Genomic DNA, 13,255 nt, shown 5'->3' on the forward strand with positions numbered 1-13,255 from the left:
TTTTTAGCTAAAAAATATTTCATTTGCAGGGGTTTTAAATGAGCTTTGAAGGAAAAGCCTCAGTATTTTTTTTTTTAATGTTAAAGAAAGAGGTGCACTTTCCTGTATTGGAAAGGGGATGAGGATACTGTTTTATTGACTAAAAAGTTCTCTCTTACATAGTGATCTGTTTTTTTCTCAATATTGGTGGCAGTTTTTTTTTTTTTAAACTACCAACACCAAATGATTTTAAATAAGAAGCACTCCAAATACCCTTAAAAGTGTTTAAAAATTCAGGGGCCCGAGTGGCTGAGTCGGTTAAACATCTGACTTTTGGTTTTGGCTCAGGAGAGCCTGCTTAGGATTCTCTCTCTCTAGCCCTTGCTGTCCCTCCCTTGCTTGGGCACTGTAGGGCACTCTCAAATAAACCTTAAAAAAACTGATTTTTTTTTTTTTTTAATTCAGAGGACCTGAATGGGCAATTTTCCAAAGATACACAAATGGCAAATGGATACACGAAAAGATGCTCAACGTCACCAATCATCAGGGAAATGCACGTCAAAACCACAATGAGATAGCTCCTTACACCTGTGAGAATGGATGAACTAAAAGAACCCCAAGAAATAACAAGTGTTGGTGGGAATGCAAACTGCTGCAGCCACTGTGGAAAACAGTATGGTGGTTCCTCAAAAAATTACTACATGATGTAGTAAAATTCCACTACTGGGTATTTACTCACAGAACATGAACACACAAGTTCAAAAATTAATTTTTTCTAAAAAAATTTTGAGACAGAGTATAAGCAATGAAGGGGGAGGAGAGAGAGGGAGGGAGGGAGGGAGAGAATGAATCCCAAGCAAGCTCTGCACTATCAGTGCAGAGCCCGATGCAGGACTTGAACTCACAAACCATGAGATCATGACCTGAGCCAAAATCAGGAGTCAGCACACGCAAGCAGGGGAGGGGCAGAAAGAGAGGGAGAGACAGAATCCGAAGCAGGCTCCAGGCTGTCAGCACAAGAGCCCAACGTGAGGCTTGAACCCACAAACTGTGAGCTATGACCTGAGCCAAAGTCAGACGCTTGACTGAGCCACCCAGAAATCTTAAACATATGCTCCTTTTGAGGTTTTTTTTTCCCTAGATAAAACACTTTTTTATCATCAACACTGGGAGGCAGAAATCTCCATCTTTACTACCTGAAACAAATCAGTCTCTTAATGACTTAAAGTCATGTTTTAAAGAAGCACTTCCTAAGTCTCTATTTATAGCTCTCCAATAGCTGAGAAAGCAATTAGCTACATTATAACCTCTTAGACAGTATAACTGGCTTTACTAATTACATTCTCATTAACACTGTTTTATTTCGTTGCTCTTGGTGGGAGTTCTTCAAACATCCCTTTGGCTGGTAGGGTACGTGGGAGTCTTGCAGCCAATACTGCTTAATTATTCGCAATGATTTCTTAATTTCTTATCAGGGGTACCACACCAAAGAGAAAAAGCTAATAGGAGGGGTGCCTGGGTGGGTCAGTTGGTTAAGCGTCCGACTTCGGCTCAGATTATGATCTCATGGTTTGTGAGTTTGAGCCCCGTGTCGGGCTCTGTGCTGACACAGCTCAGAGCCTCAAGCCTGCTTTGGATTCTGTGTCTCCTTCTCTCTCTCTGCCCCTCCCCCACTTGCACTCTGTCAGTCTCTCGAAAATAAACATTAAAAAAAAAAAAAAGAAAAAAGCTAATAGATCTCCCATAAAATAAAAATACTTCAAATAAAACTATGAGTTTACATATAAGATTCGAGACTTATCTGTGCTTAGGGAGAAGAAAACCAACCCCAAAACTGGGCATTAACTCCATGCCATAGGGCTTTGTGTCCTTCCAGGTAGTTTTCTCTTTGTAATACGGAGTTGGAAACATAAACCTTCTAGGACTGCCGTAAAAACAAACTTTTAAAGATGACAGGGGCTCAATGAACAATGAGTTTCAAAAATGCTACCACGACAGGTGCTGCCAGACATGTCCATCTGTCCAAAGGATTTGAAGCACAGTTGGAGCCACTCTTTGATTTGTAGCTGTGGTCTGTGTCGGGCCCATCTGTAGGTTTACAGTGACCTCATTTCAATCTTCGCCTTCTACTTTCTGGGATGTCTGGAATGGGCTCAGGGTGGAGAGTTCTTAGTCCTCCTCCTGCCAGGGTCTGGGAGGACAGGAAGCCCCTCTTAATCTCTGAATGCCGCTGGCCACCATCACGGCACCTGTGAGGGTGTGCTGGGATGCAGCTGGGGGTTGGCAACAAGGTCACTGGTTCTTTAGAAAGATTAGTCGGTCAAGAGGAAAGCTGGAGTGTAGTAGGTGGGTAGGGAAAAGGACGACCATTATCTTCTGAGAGTAGATCATGGACCTAGCCTACACGTCCAATCCGGGATTATCTATAAATGTGACGTGCATACTCTTTGAACCACTGACCTCACTTCTAAAAACTTACCTAACTGATGTAATTGCACAAAGAAAAGATGTATGCAAAGGGCATTCATTGTAGATTATCTGAATTATCAAAATACCAACTATTAAAAAAATGATACAGTCATGTGGAAAGACAGCAAAGATATAAGTGAAAAACTAAAGAACTATATATAATGGGATTCATTTCAATCTTACAAAGATGTACCAACATGCTTGTCTATGCAGAATGGTAACTGATGAAAAGGTGAGTCAAGGAATGGCAGAGAATGATTTATGCTACTTAAATTTATGAGTCTATATCTCATTTCTAATAAAAACCCAGTACCCCCAAACTAACATGACACTCCTATACAGTAAAGACCTAACACGGCACACTTAAGACTGCTATCCCTGGGAGGGCCTCCTTGTAAGGTTGACCCTTGGCTGGGAACTTGATTTTGGGAGGGTTTTCACCAATCCCTGGTAAGAATGGTTCACTGGGTCCAAGAGGTTCATGCAAACAATACAGTGTATGTTGAACTCCTGCCTTCCTTTTGGGAGTCTGAAATTTTGGTACATGCCAGGCAAAGGGGGCCTGCGTAACTGACTCCCGATAAAAACTCTGAACACCTGCTCAGACCAGCTGCCCTAGTCTATACTTCACATCACAACTCGCTGCTGTGGAATGAAGCACATTCTGTGCACTGGAAAAGGACTCCTATCACCTTGGGCCTGGTTTCCCCTGGACTTCACCCCATGTACCTTGCCCTTTGCTGATGTGCTATGTAACCTTCTGATCTAATAAGTCAGAGCCTGAGGTGTAACTGCTGAGTTCTGTGAGTGTTACCAGCAAATAGTTGAATCTGGGGGTGGTCTTGGGGACCCCAACAAACTGCTTTTTCCATACCACAAATCCCTGTCTTTTTCACTAGACTCTAAGATCCACGAGCTTAACTGTATGTATTCGTTACCACTCCCCACCCTTCACTTGTGCTCCTACCTGGAAGGAGAAACTTCTAACAAAACAGTGACGTTTCTCAGCTTCTGACGTCACTGTGTCACTAACAGGTGGTCACAGGGCTGCAAGCGTTGAAGCACGATGAAGCAACGTGCTCCAAGAGCTCACGCCTTGGTAGCTCCCCGTGCTTCTTTTCTCCCTGTGGCCTGTGCCTCCTCTGTCCCCACCTCCCTTTCACAGAATAGAACAAGCCCTATTACCGACCACGGACTACAGAGCTGCAGACTTGGCAAGCTGAGAGGTTGCTCTTGTGTTGAATTCCAAAGTGATACACACACTTACCCAAATTTCCCTCAGTAACTAATGGTGCAGATATCCAGAGAGGACACTGAGCCGGGGTCTGCCCCGAGCCACCCACATGCTGGTACGAAGCCAAAACTTCCCTAGAGCCCTTGCTTGGGGTCATGTGATGTAATGGGCTTTACTTGTCCTTCTGTCCTTGGGTCCATTCTGGTTGGTGTACCTTCTCCATTCCAGCATCTCCCCCTATTGCCATTTGTCTGAAGCTTATCACAAAAAGCCATTAATCTGCAATGTCTAGTGTTATCAGGCCCCCGCAGGGAGTGCAGTATCACGAGGTCTGGGAGAAAGCCTCCCAAATCCTGGCGAGTCTGTTTCTGGGTTTTCTCTGAAGGGCTGCAGCCGCCAACAGCACGTGCATCAGTACGCTGGCCTTCTGGAATGGCGGTGCCCCCGCCTCTTGTGGCCGCAGGGCCCTCTTCCTGCATCTCCCTGCTGTGCAGCTCCTGGGTGGTTATCTGCCACTCATAGCCCACTAGGATATAAGCACCTACAAGGTAGAATCTGTCTTGTCCACCTTTGTATGATGCGAGCTGTGTAGGGGGCAGTGCCTCACAAGGTTGGCGCTTAATATTTGCTTAGGTGACTCGGTGCCTTGTAACCTCTGCCTGTGGAATGGACACAGTAATTGGCTGTCTTTTTGTTGTGCTCACAATAAATTAAGCAGATAAAAGACAGTTAACGTTCCCTCAAATTCTACCTTCTGTTCCGTTTATTTCTATTAATTTTTTTAAAATTTTCTTTATTTTTGAGAAAGAGAGACAGAGTGCAACTGGAGGAGGGGCCGAGAGAGCTAGACAGAATCCCAAGCAGGCTCCAGGCTCTGAGCTGCCAACACAGAGCCCAACACGGGGCTTGAACTCATGAACTGTGAGATCATGATCTGAGCCGAAGTCAGATGCTTAACCCACTGGGCCACCCAAGGGCCCCCTTTCTATTACATCTAAGTGTTTGCTTATAGGAAGATTCTGTAGGTGCTAAGCAGAAATTAGATGCACGAATACCAGGATCTTAGAGGATTTAAATCATTTTATACTGGCAGGTAGGACATGATGACAAGAGACATAATAAATGCCAGTGACATTTTCATGGATACACTCACTGCTGTACCCTCTCCTGATGGTCCCCTCTGGTACCCCCGCCCCTCGCAATGTCCCTCCATTAGCTGGGATCTTTCCCAGTTGCCAACCCTACGCCCCCCCCACCCCCCATCCTTCACCACCTCCTTTCTTCCCTCCACCACACCATCCTCAAGTGTTTTCAGATGGAAATAACTTACCAGCCCCTTCGCCTTCCCCCTGCCTGCCACCATTCCAGAGCAGGGCCCCCAACCACCACACGCAGCCCTGGCCATGGACGGTCCTGCCCTAGCTCCCCGTCTCTGACGCCCTTTACCTTGCTGGCCTTCAGGATGTTGATCTGCTCTTCATACACCGTGTCTCTGTTTTTCTCCAGAAAACCATCTGAAAGGTACTCCACCTGGGGCCCCAGAGGGAAACAGAAACAGAAGTCAAGCGCTTCAGCGGGACCTGGAGCCTTCTGCAGCTGCTTGAGCACTTAAATCCTTTCGGCTCATCTATACTTGTTTTCTGACCAGTAGTGAGTAACTGGGGAACCCACAGAGGTTGCCATTTAAAATGCAAACCCAAGATGTGATCAGGAATTACACAGAGCAAATTGAGTATTCATTTTGTGGAAAAACATGGTTTCAAAAAAGGAGTTCCCATAAGATGGCCCAAGGCATCTTATGGTGCCGAAAAGGCCACTGAATTAGAATCTGCATTTTAACGAGACCCCAGATGATTTACGTGCAGATTAAAATTTGGGAAGCACGGGCTCGCACAAACAGAGCTCCATGTAGCAGAATTCTGTGCACACCAGTTCCTCGGAAAGAAGCTGCCCAAAGAAGGGCACCACTCTCTTCTTACATCCTCCTCCTCCTCTGTCCAGGGGAGATTCATGACTATCTTACAGCTCCTGCATTCCCAGGGAAGAGACCCTCAGTAAATATTGGTTAAGCATATGATTGGGTAGCTAGAGCCTCCCTCCACCGCCTGGGGCTCTGCCGTGTGGTGACACTTTGATGGATCACAGAGGGGTGTGGGGAAGGAAAGAAAGGGTACAAGAGGACCCTACCTAAGAAGGGTTTAGGCCACTTCAATCGAAACCACTCCCTGTGAGCCCTGAGCCCACGTAGGGGGAGCCCACAGAGCACAGAGCCCACAGAGACACTCACCTTATCAGCAAAGTGGACCACAATGAAGGCTGTGTTGGACATGCGGGGTTTCTGGAAGTGCTGGCTGCCAGAGTGCCGGTCATAGAGCTTCTGTGCCCAGTTCTGGTCAGTTCCTTTAGGGACCTGCAAAAACACAGAAGAGGGCAGAGTGCTGTGTGAAAAGGAAGAAGCAAGCAGAGAGCCATGCCATAGGGAGATGGGAGTCCAGCGGTAAGTTGACCTCACAGGGGCTGGATTCAGCTCTCAGACCTGGACCCTAACTGGACAAGGAAAACAAGATTCGGCCACAAACACTTTGGATCCCGTACGCCATGCTTTCCACACGCCATGTGGGCGGGCTCCAGTAGTGTCCGTAGGAGTGCACTGAGCCTCAAAGAGCCTGCTGGTTGGTAGCCACTGAAGGGGTTAGGAGAGCATGAGCATGGAGCCCAAGGTCACAAGAGCAGAGCTGGGACAAATGTGACCCTGTGTCTTCCCTGCCATTGGGCCCGTGACTTCAGTGTCATGAATGTGCCATGGCTACCGCTAGCACCATGTCCCTGCTCACTCAGCCCAATGCCAAGAGCAGGAGAGCCCCCCCCTCTATGCTCATCTAAACACCACTGTCCAGGCTCCACTCAAGTCTGTCCTCGTCTCTGAAGCCCATCCTGGCCACTCTTGATCTCACTTTGGAATCCCTCATGATTAAGCACTTACACATACACTAATCCAGTTTGCCGTTGGTTTTTGTACATTGCCTTGTCGCTACGAAGTGCAAGCTTATTAGGCTCAAGGAGTATGCCTCACTGTTTTTTCACCTGCCCCTCAAAGACCTGAGGATTCTTTGGGTTCCGGGTGGGCGCCTGGGTGGCTCAGTTGGTTAAGCATCTGACTTCAGCTCAGGTCATGATCTCATGGTTCGTGATCTCAAGCCCCACTTCAGGTAAAACACGAGCCCCGCTTCTCTTTCTTCCCCTCACTCACGTGCACCCTCCCTCAAAAAAACAACACAACAAAAAGAATTGGGTTCTGGGCACACACCAGGTATTAAGCACCTAGCGAATGAGCTACATAGTACTCTCTGCCATCCTCAAATTTACATGTTTCACTACATTAAGCATTCTGAAGGGCATTAAGCACACATTAAGCATTCTTTATCTTTAGAGCTGGCTTCAAAAAACAAAAAAGCGTCTTGCTTTGTGGAAAACAGAACACAGTCACTGTAACCACTGTCCAAATTGTCCAGGATGATGGTAACTCTACCAGTTACCTGTACCTACTCTCCTCTGTCATCCTCGAAGACCACTGCACACGCCCTTTCCCCAGCCCTGGGTCACTACTGGACCCGCCATTCCTTAGTTTACACTGTACATGCGGATGAGGCAGGGCTGAAGGTGACCCTTACACCAGCCATTTAAAAAGGGATTTGTTTAGTAAACTAACACCATCTGTGGCATAAGAAAAATGCTTACACGCTTAAGAACACATTTCTCAGAGAGCAAGTAAACAGATTTTTCTCATTTTCAATTTAACGTAACTATTATTGAGTACCCACTGCTAAGTGCCGTAGGTAATTCAAAAAAAGAAAACTTTCTTGACAGAGGCTATTAATTGTGTTAAGCAGACAAAATACATCCGATTCAGCACTTTCATGTGTACGATTTTACATTTGTCTCCAAGTATTCTGTGTTTAGAAACAGCAGGTACAGGGGAGGAGAAGGGTGAGCTGGGCAGGGCTGTTGGAGGTCAGGACAGGAATACAGCGGACCGGACAGTGACAGAACCGGGGCAGACAGAACAGGAAGGGCAGGACTGCGAAGAGAAGACTCACCTAGGTCAACACATTTGCCAGCATCAAAATCATCTTGTCTTGACAATGGAATTGGACTTCTGTTAGTAAATGCCATAATCCTACGTATTCCCTCACTCAGACTGGCGTGAGTCAACGAACAAAGCAGGAAAACAGTATTATGCATTTCCTGACAAGGGTCTTCTTTCTTCACCACCACCAGCAATGAAAAGGGCCAGCAGGAATTCACAACAATTAATACTAACAGTGAATGCCCATAGCACTTCCAATCTGTCAGTTTTCTATACATTTTAGAAGCATCAACTCATTTAATCCTCACAAGAATCCTTTCAGCTAGGCACTATGTTCATACAATTTTACAGAGGAAGAAACTGAGACAGAAAGGTTAGGGAACTTGCCCAAGTTCACACAGTTGGGAAGCAGCCGGGCCGGGGTTCAAACCAGGACAGGCTGGCTCCGGAGCACGTCCTCCCTGCTACTGTGCTTTCCTGCCCGACAACAGCTTTAAAGGCAGCCACCAAGACAGGGTTAGGGGGAAGGCACTTATCTCCAAAAAAGATTCAAAATGAACATAGGAGAGAGAGAGCAAATCTTGTATTTTGATAAAATCTGGGCTGGGGGATCAGTAGCTCTGAAATATGCTGAATCACATCCTTTACAAGCTTCATGCAAGTGGCCTTACTCTCTCCTCAAAATAACGTGAAGAGGGCACTGGACCAGGAGCCTGTCATCGATTGATTGTTGTGGGGGTCGTGGCACAACTCTGAACATACTGCCAACCAGGGAATTGTATATTTTGATCAGATAGTGTGGTATGTTAATTACATTCAATAAAGCTAGTAAAAACGCATTAATACTTGATTTTACTGTTACTGAAATTATAAAAGTTTAAAGAAATAAGGAAGAGGGAAGAGCGCGAGACCTCGGGCTCCACGGCACCTCTTCCCCAGCAGGCTGGGCTGTAACCCTGGAGCCCAGGAGCTCACTGCACTCTCTCTCAGACTCCTTCCTCCCCTCCTGGCTGCCACCCCCAATGCCCATTCCAGGACTTGACTTTTCCACCTTCATGAGACCCGCCCCCGCTGTGTGCTCAGCACAACACCCGTTCCAGACCAAGCCGACTACCCATCGGGTCCTTTCCCCACACCTGGGTGGCTGAGGCCACGTCAACTCCTCTTTCCTTAATCAAGTCCGGCTGGTCATTGTGCATAATTCAGTACTGATGCCTAAAAAGACACCATCACGTTTCACCGTGAGACCGCACCTCTTCAGATTAGGCCGCTGTGCTCAGATCTATGCGGGGAGTCGGTCTTGATGGCTCCCCTCTCTGGATGGTCTTTGACCTTGGCCGACCAATCGGTGCATTCTGCTACTTCCCTTCCCTGTGGCCAGGAGAGCCTTTCCCCTCTTTCCGTAGGCTCCCCCAGCTTCAGAGCCTGCCGCCTGCTGCACAGGCCTCGTTTCCTGCCTCACAGGGAAACAGAGGCTGCCAACAAGCAGGAAACCTGCTGCCCCACATGCAGAAACTCACCCGCAGCCACAGCCACGCCATCCCTCCTCCCCACCCGGCTCCCGTGCACTCAATGCCTGCCTCCTGCACAGCGCCCGCTGCCTTTTCTCTCACCCACGCCCTCTCACAGCCAGGCCTGCACCCGGGGCGCTCAAAACGTGCCACCTCTGCTGCCTCGCCTGGCCTCACCTCGCCTCCCGGACGCCCAGACGGCTCCCTGACCAAACTCTGTAACCCACAGGCCGGCCGCCAAAGGCAGGACCACGGAGCCCCTCACCGGCACTGAGCTCCTCCCTGACCCCCTCCGCCTCTGCCCGCAAGCCTTTGTCTTCCCTGCCTGGACCACACGAGGATGCCTCCCTGCTCACCTCGTTCAGTCTCTCTCCAGCTCGGCTTCCACACGGTGGCGGGTGACATCCCCTGAGAAATTATTCCCATCTGATCACACCTGTCCCTGCCTCACAGCCCTGTGTCCCCAGAGCCTTCAGAGTCCAGTCTCTTCTGGACAGAGCCTCCTGTCCTGATGGTTCTTGCTTTCCAACCTCACCTGCCATGGGGTCTGGAGAAGTCAGACCATTTCAAGTTCTTCTGACATGACATTCCCTTTGCCCAGCAGAGCTCCCGTCCCCCACAATCCAACTTCTTTGCTTAAACAGTCCTTTGGGGGATGCTTCTTACAACACTTTCTCAGTCACCTCCTCCTCAGTTTTTCCATCTCAGTCACCACAGTGACGACTTTTGGTGCCTGCCTGACCCCTCAGAGATGTGCGAAGGGCAGGGAGTCAGCTGGCTACATAGGGACGTGGGGTTTGTTGGGCAGATGAACGGACAGACACAGGAAGGCCTCCCTTCTCAAGGTTTCAACCTGTTCACAAACATGTTGGACAAGGAGACCTCCAGGGCAACTTAAGCAACTACGAACCTTTGACCCTAATACTAAGTAAGCTCTTGTGAGAGCAGGCTGGACCCAGGTGAGGAAGCAGAGACCTTCAACATGCTTTCCCTCCAGTGCCTCAGCAGTGAGTTACTGGAAGGTTCACAGTCCACCGTCCACCCTCGGGGCAGCTCTTCCAGGAGTGGGTCCCTAAAACAAAAAAATCCTACCCACTCAGGGCAGAGCCTGCCTCTTGCCTCAGCGTGGCCCTGAGGGTCCCTAACACTGTCCAAACAGTATCTGTAGTGTCACTTATAAGAACTGCTTCCAGGGGTTGTCATTTCCAGACAGTTCCTACCGATGCCAAGTATCAGTTAGGAGGAAACAGGTGCTGACCTCTCCTATCCCCTCAGCCCTAACTAGTTGGTTCCACCAAGAGGGAGGGAACAATGACTGAGGTTCTGCCAAGAGGGAGGGCAGGGAATGCTCAGTCTGAATGTGGCTTATGTCGTGCAGCCCTCAAGCCCCACAGCAGCCTTGGAGAGCACTGGGAATGGCAGGGTTTTGTTAAAAGCATCCTGGAAATAACCATTTCCCATCAGCAAACACCCCGTGTCCTGACCCCTTGGTTACTGAGGAGCAGCTGTAGTCTGTGGCTTGGTCTGGGGCTGATTATGAATCCACGGCTACAGGAAGGCTTTTTCCACCTGAAGGAAGCCTGGGTGCTTCACTGTGCTCTCCGTGAGCCCCCTTGTGCAGCCATGGGCACCCCTCACAGGCTCTGGGGAGAGCCCCCCCATGTGCTGCTCCTGCAGATCCACAGCTACCCCGTCTCCATATTTCTAATTTAGATCCCAGCTCACTGGCTCTGCCCGATGCAGTGTCTCTTCTCCAGGAAACCTGATTTTCCCAGCGGCTGCTTTTATACCACGAGTCCAATCCTTCATTTGGCTTTGTGTCCTTTCATATGGGGGTCACAGAACCCAATTCCTCACGGTGCAACCTCACTATTCTTTCTCATTCTGTACAGCATGAGTGACAGCGGAGGGAAGGAGCGTGTCTGGGACAGTCCCACAGGACAGTCCCGAGGGACGCCAAGTCACCTGGTCTTGGCCAACTCCAAGGGGACATCCTACCCCGCCCAGGCTCAGAGCCAGCAGCACTTCCAAAAGGTGCAGCAGGCCTATTTCGTAAAGGTAGGTTCATTGTGGTAGGACTTCCCTACAGGAAAACATGCCCTTTTTAAGGGTCCAGTTCCAGGAGTTCTGACAAAGGTGACACCTGTCGGTGCAAAAGCTACCTGCTACCAGCAGCTGCATCAGATTGCCCTGGATCACTCAACTCCCAGAGCAATTAAATCTGGGAGGAAAAGATTTCCACACTGGGATTTTTGCATACTCTTTGATTTGGTGTTCATCTGGCCTGCCTTGCTCCGCCCACGCCCTCAGCAGCCAGTGAGGTTCCAAAATGTCCCAAGGGCAGCGTCACCCCCTCAACACCAGCTTGACTGACTGGAAATCCAGGTTTTCCTCAGACCCACCCCTCCACAAAGCCTCGGCGACAAGGAAGCTAGGAGACCTAAGAGAACGGCATGCTTTCTATGTCAATAACCCCTTCCCTTGATTCTGTTTAGCCGTCACTCTGCTGCCCTTGGGTTGTGGTCCAGGCCTCCTCCAGCCTGCTCTGGAACTGCCCTGCCCGGCCCCCACCCCCACACACTCAGGCCCAGCCCCTCAGAACACGAGCCTGTCCCCCTTTTCATCCTTTCTGGCCAGCAGGGAGAACCCTTCCTCCTCTCCCAAGACCTGACATACGGCAGGTGCATAATGCATTCTAGGTGTCTGACAGAATATAGGGGCAGGAATCAGAGGCGGATGCAATCTTAAACTGACATCACCTAATTTTATAAATCTGACCTGGAGAGAAGGCTCCATGGAACATTAAGGCAGAGATCATCCACACAGAGTCAGATTTTCCATTAGCTTCTCAGAAGTCAAACGGATTCCAACACGGATATTCCAGGTACTCTGCACTCAGTAGGAAGATGCTACTAAGAATATCCAAAGCCGCAAAGTGCAGGGATTTGGGGAGGTTACCTTCCCAATTGTCTAACGTGGTTTGCAGCTCAGGCCCCCTGCGACCACTCTGGTAACCACCTGCTCCCCAGCCCGCACTTCTCCGGCTTCCCCTTACCCCCTGGACAGCCGTCTGAGGTCCCTGCACCTGTGTTCCTGCCACTCTCACCGGACATTCCCAGGACATGTTCCCTTGGGCAGTGGTACCTCTCAGATCCCCAAACCAGAAGCCAAAACAAACCTGCAAGGGGCTCCCATTTTGCCTGCTAAAGGTAGGACAAATCACTGAAAATCAGACACAGCTGCTTGATTCACAGAATCCAACATCCTGAAGCATTAAGCCTTTTTCTGAGAGGTGTGTGTACACAAGGAGGGAGAGGCCGTGTGCCAGGGATATACGTTATCGTTAGCATTCCATCACAGAACTAGGTGGAGCCCCTGAAGTAAGCTACCTGCTTCACGTGACTCCTCGGGGCCTCGTATGGCCTTACCCTTCAGCACCGGGAAAGGGAGTGAAGGGCTGGAGGGCTGGAGACCTGGAGCCAGGGCCTGGGAAGCTAGACCGGCTGGACAACAAGGACATGGTGTTGCCTGTGGGGTGGGAGGAGGTGGTTACTGATAGGAGCACATAAGGAAGCGGAGGAGGGGAGCATGGTCCCAGTGTGTGCCAAAGGGAGCTGTTGGCCGTGGACACTGAACCCAGAAAGCACACTGGGCTTGGCACTGAGCTTAGAGCCTGCTTAAGATTCTCTCTCTCTCCCCTGCTTGCATGCACTCTCTAAAATTAAAAAAAAAAAAAATAAGAGAATCTTTAAAACAAACATAAAGGGCCACTGGGGTGGCTAAGCTGGTTGGGTATCCAACTTCAGCTCAGGACATGATCTCGCAGTCTGTGAGTTCAAACTCCATGTAGGGTTCTGTGCTGACAGCTCAGAGCCTGGAGCCTGCTTTGGACTCTGTCTCCCTCTCTCTCTGCTCCTCTCCTTCTCACTCACTCTCTCTCAAAATAAGAAAACATTAAAAAATTAAAAAATAAAA

General features: G+C 49.2%; 1 protein-coding gene across 3 annotated transcripts in view; it reads right to left on the minus strand.

Moving 5' to 3' along the window:
* MYO5B (myosin VB) overlaps positions 1-13,255 on the minus strand; it is a 340,620-nt gene that overhangs the window by 99,095 nt on the left and 228,270 nt on the right. For all 3 annotated transcript variants that reach the window (XM_045042264.1, XM_045042265.1, XM_045042266.1), the window contains exons 13-14: positions 5,970-6,092; positions 5,129-5,212 (exon numbers count right to left, since the gene is read on the minus strand). In XM_045042264.1, coding sequence (XP_044898199.1) covers positions 5,129-5,212; positions 5,970-6,092 — 207 coding nt within the window. The remainder of the gene's footprint in view (positions 1-5,128; positions 5,213-5,969; positions 6,093-13,255) is intronic.

This window comes from Felis catus, chromosome D3 (assembly GCF_018350175.1).
Source record: "Felis catus isolate Fca126 chromosome D3, F.catus_Fca126_mat1.0, whole genome shotgun sequence".
NCBI classification, from domain to species: Eukaryota; Metazoa; Chordata; class Mammalia; order Carnivora; family Felidae; genus Felis; species Felis catus.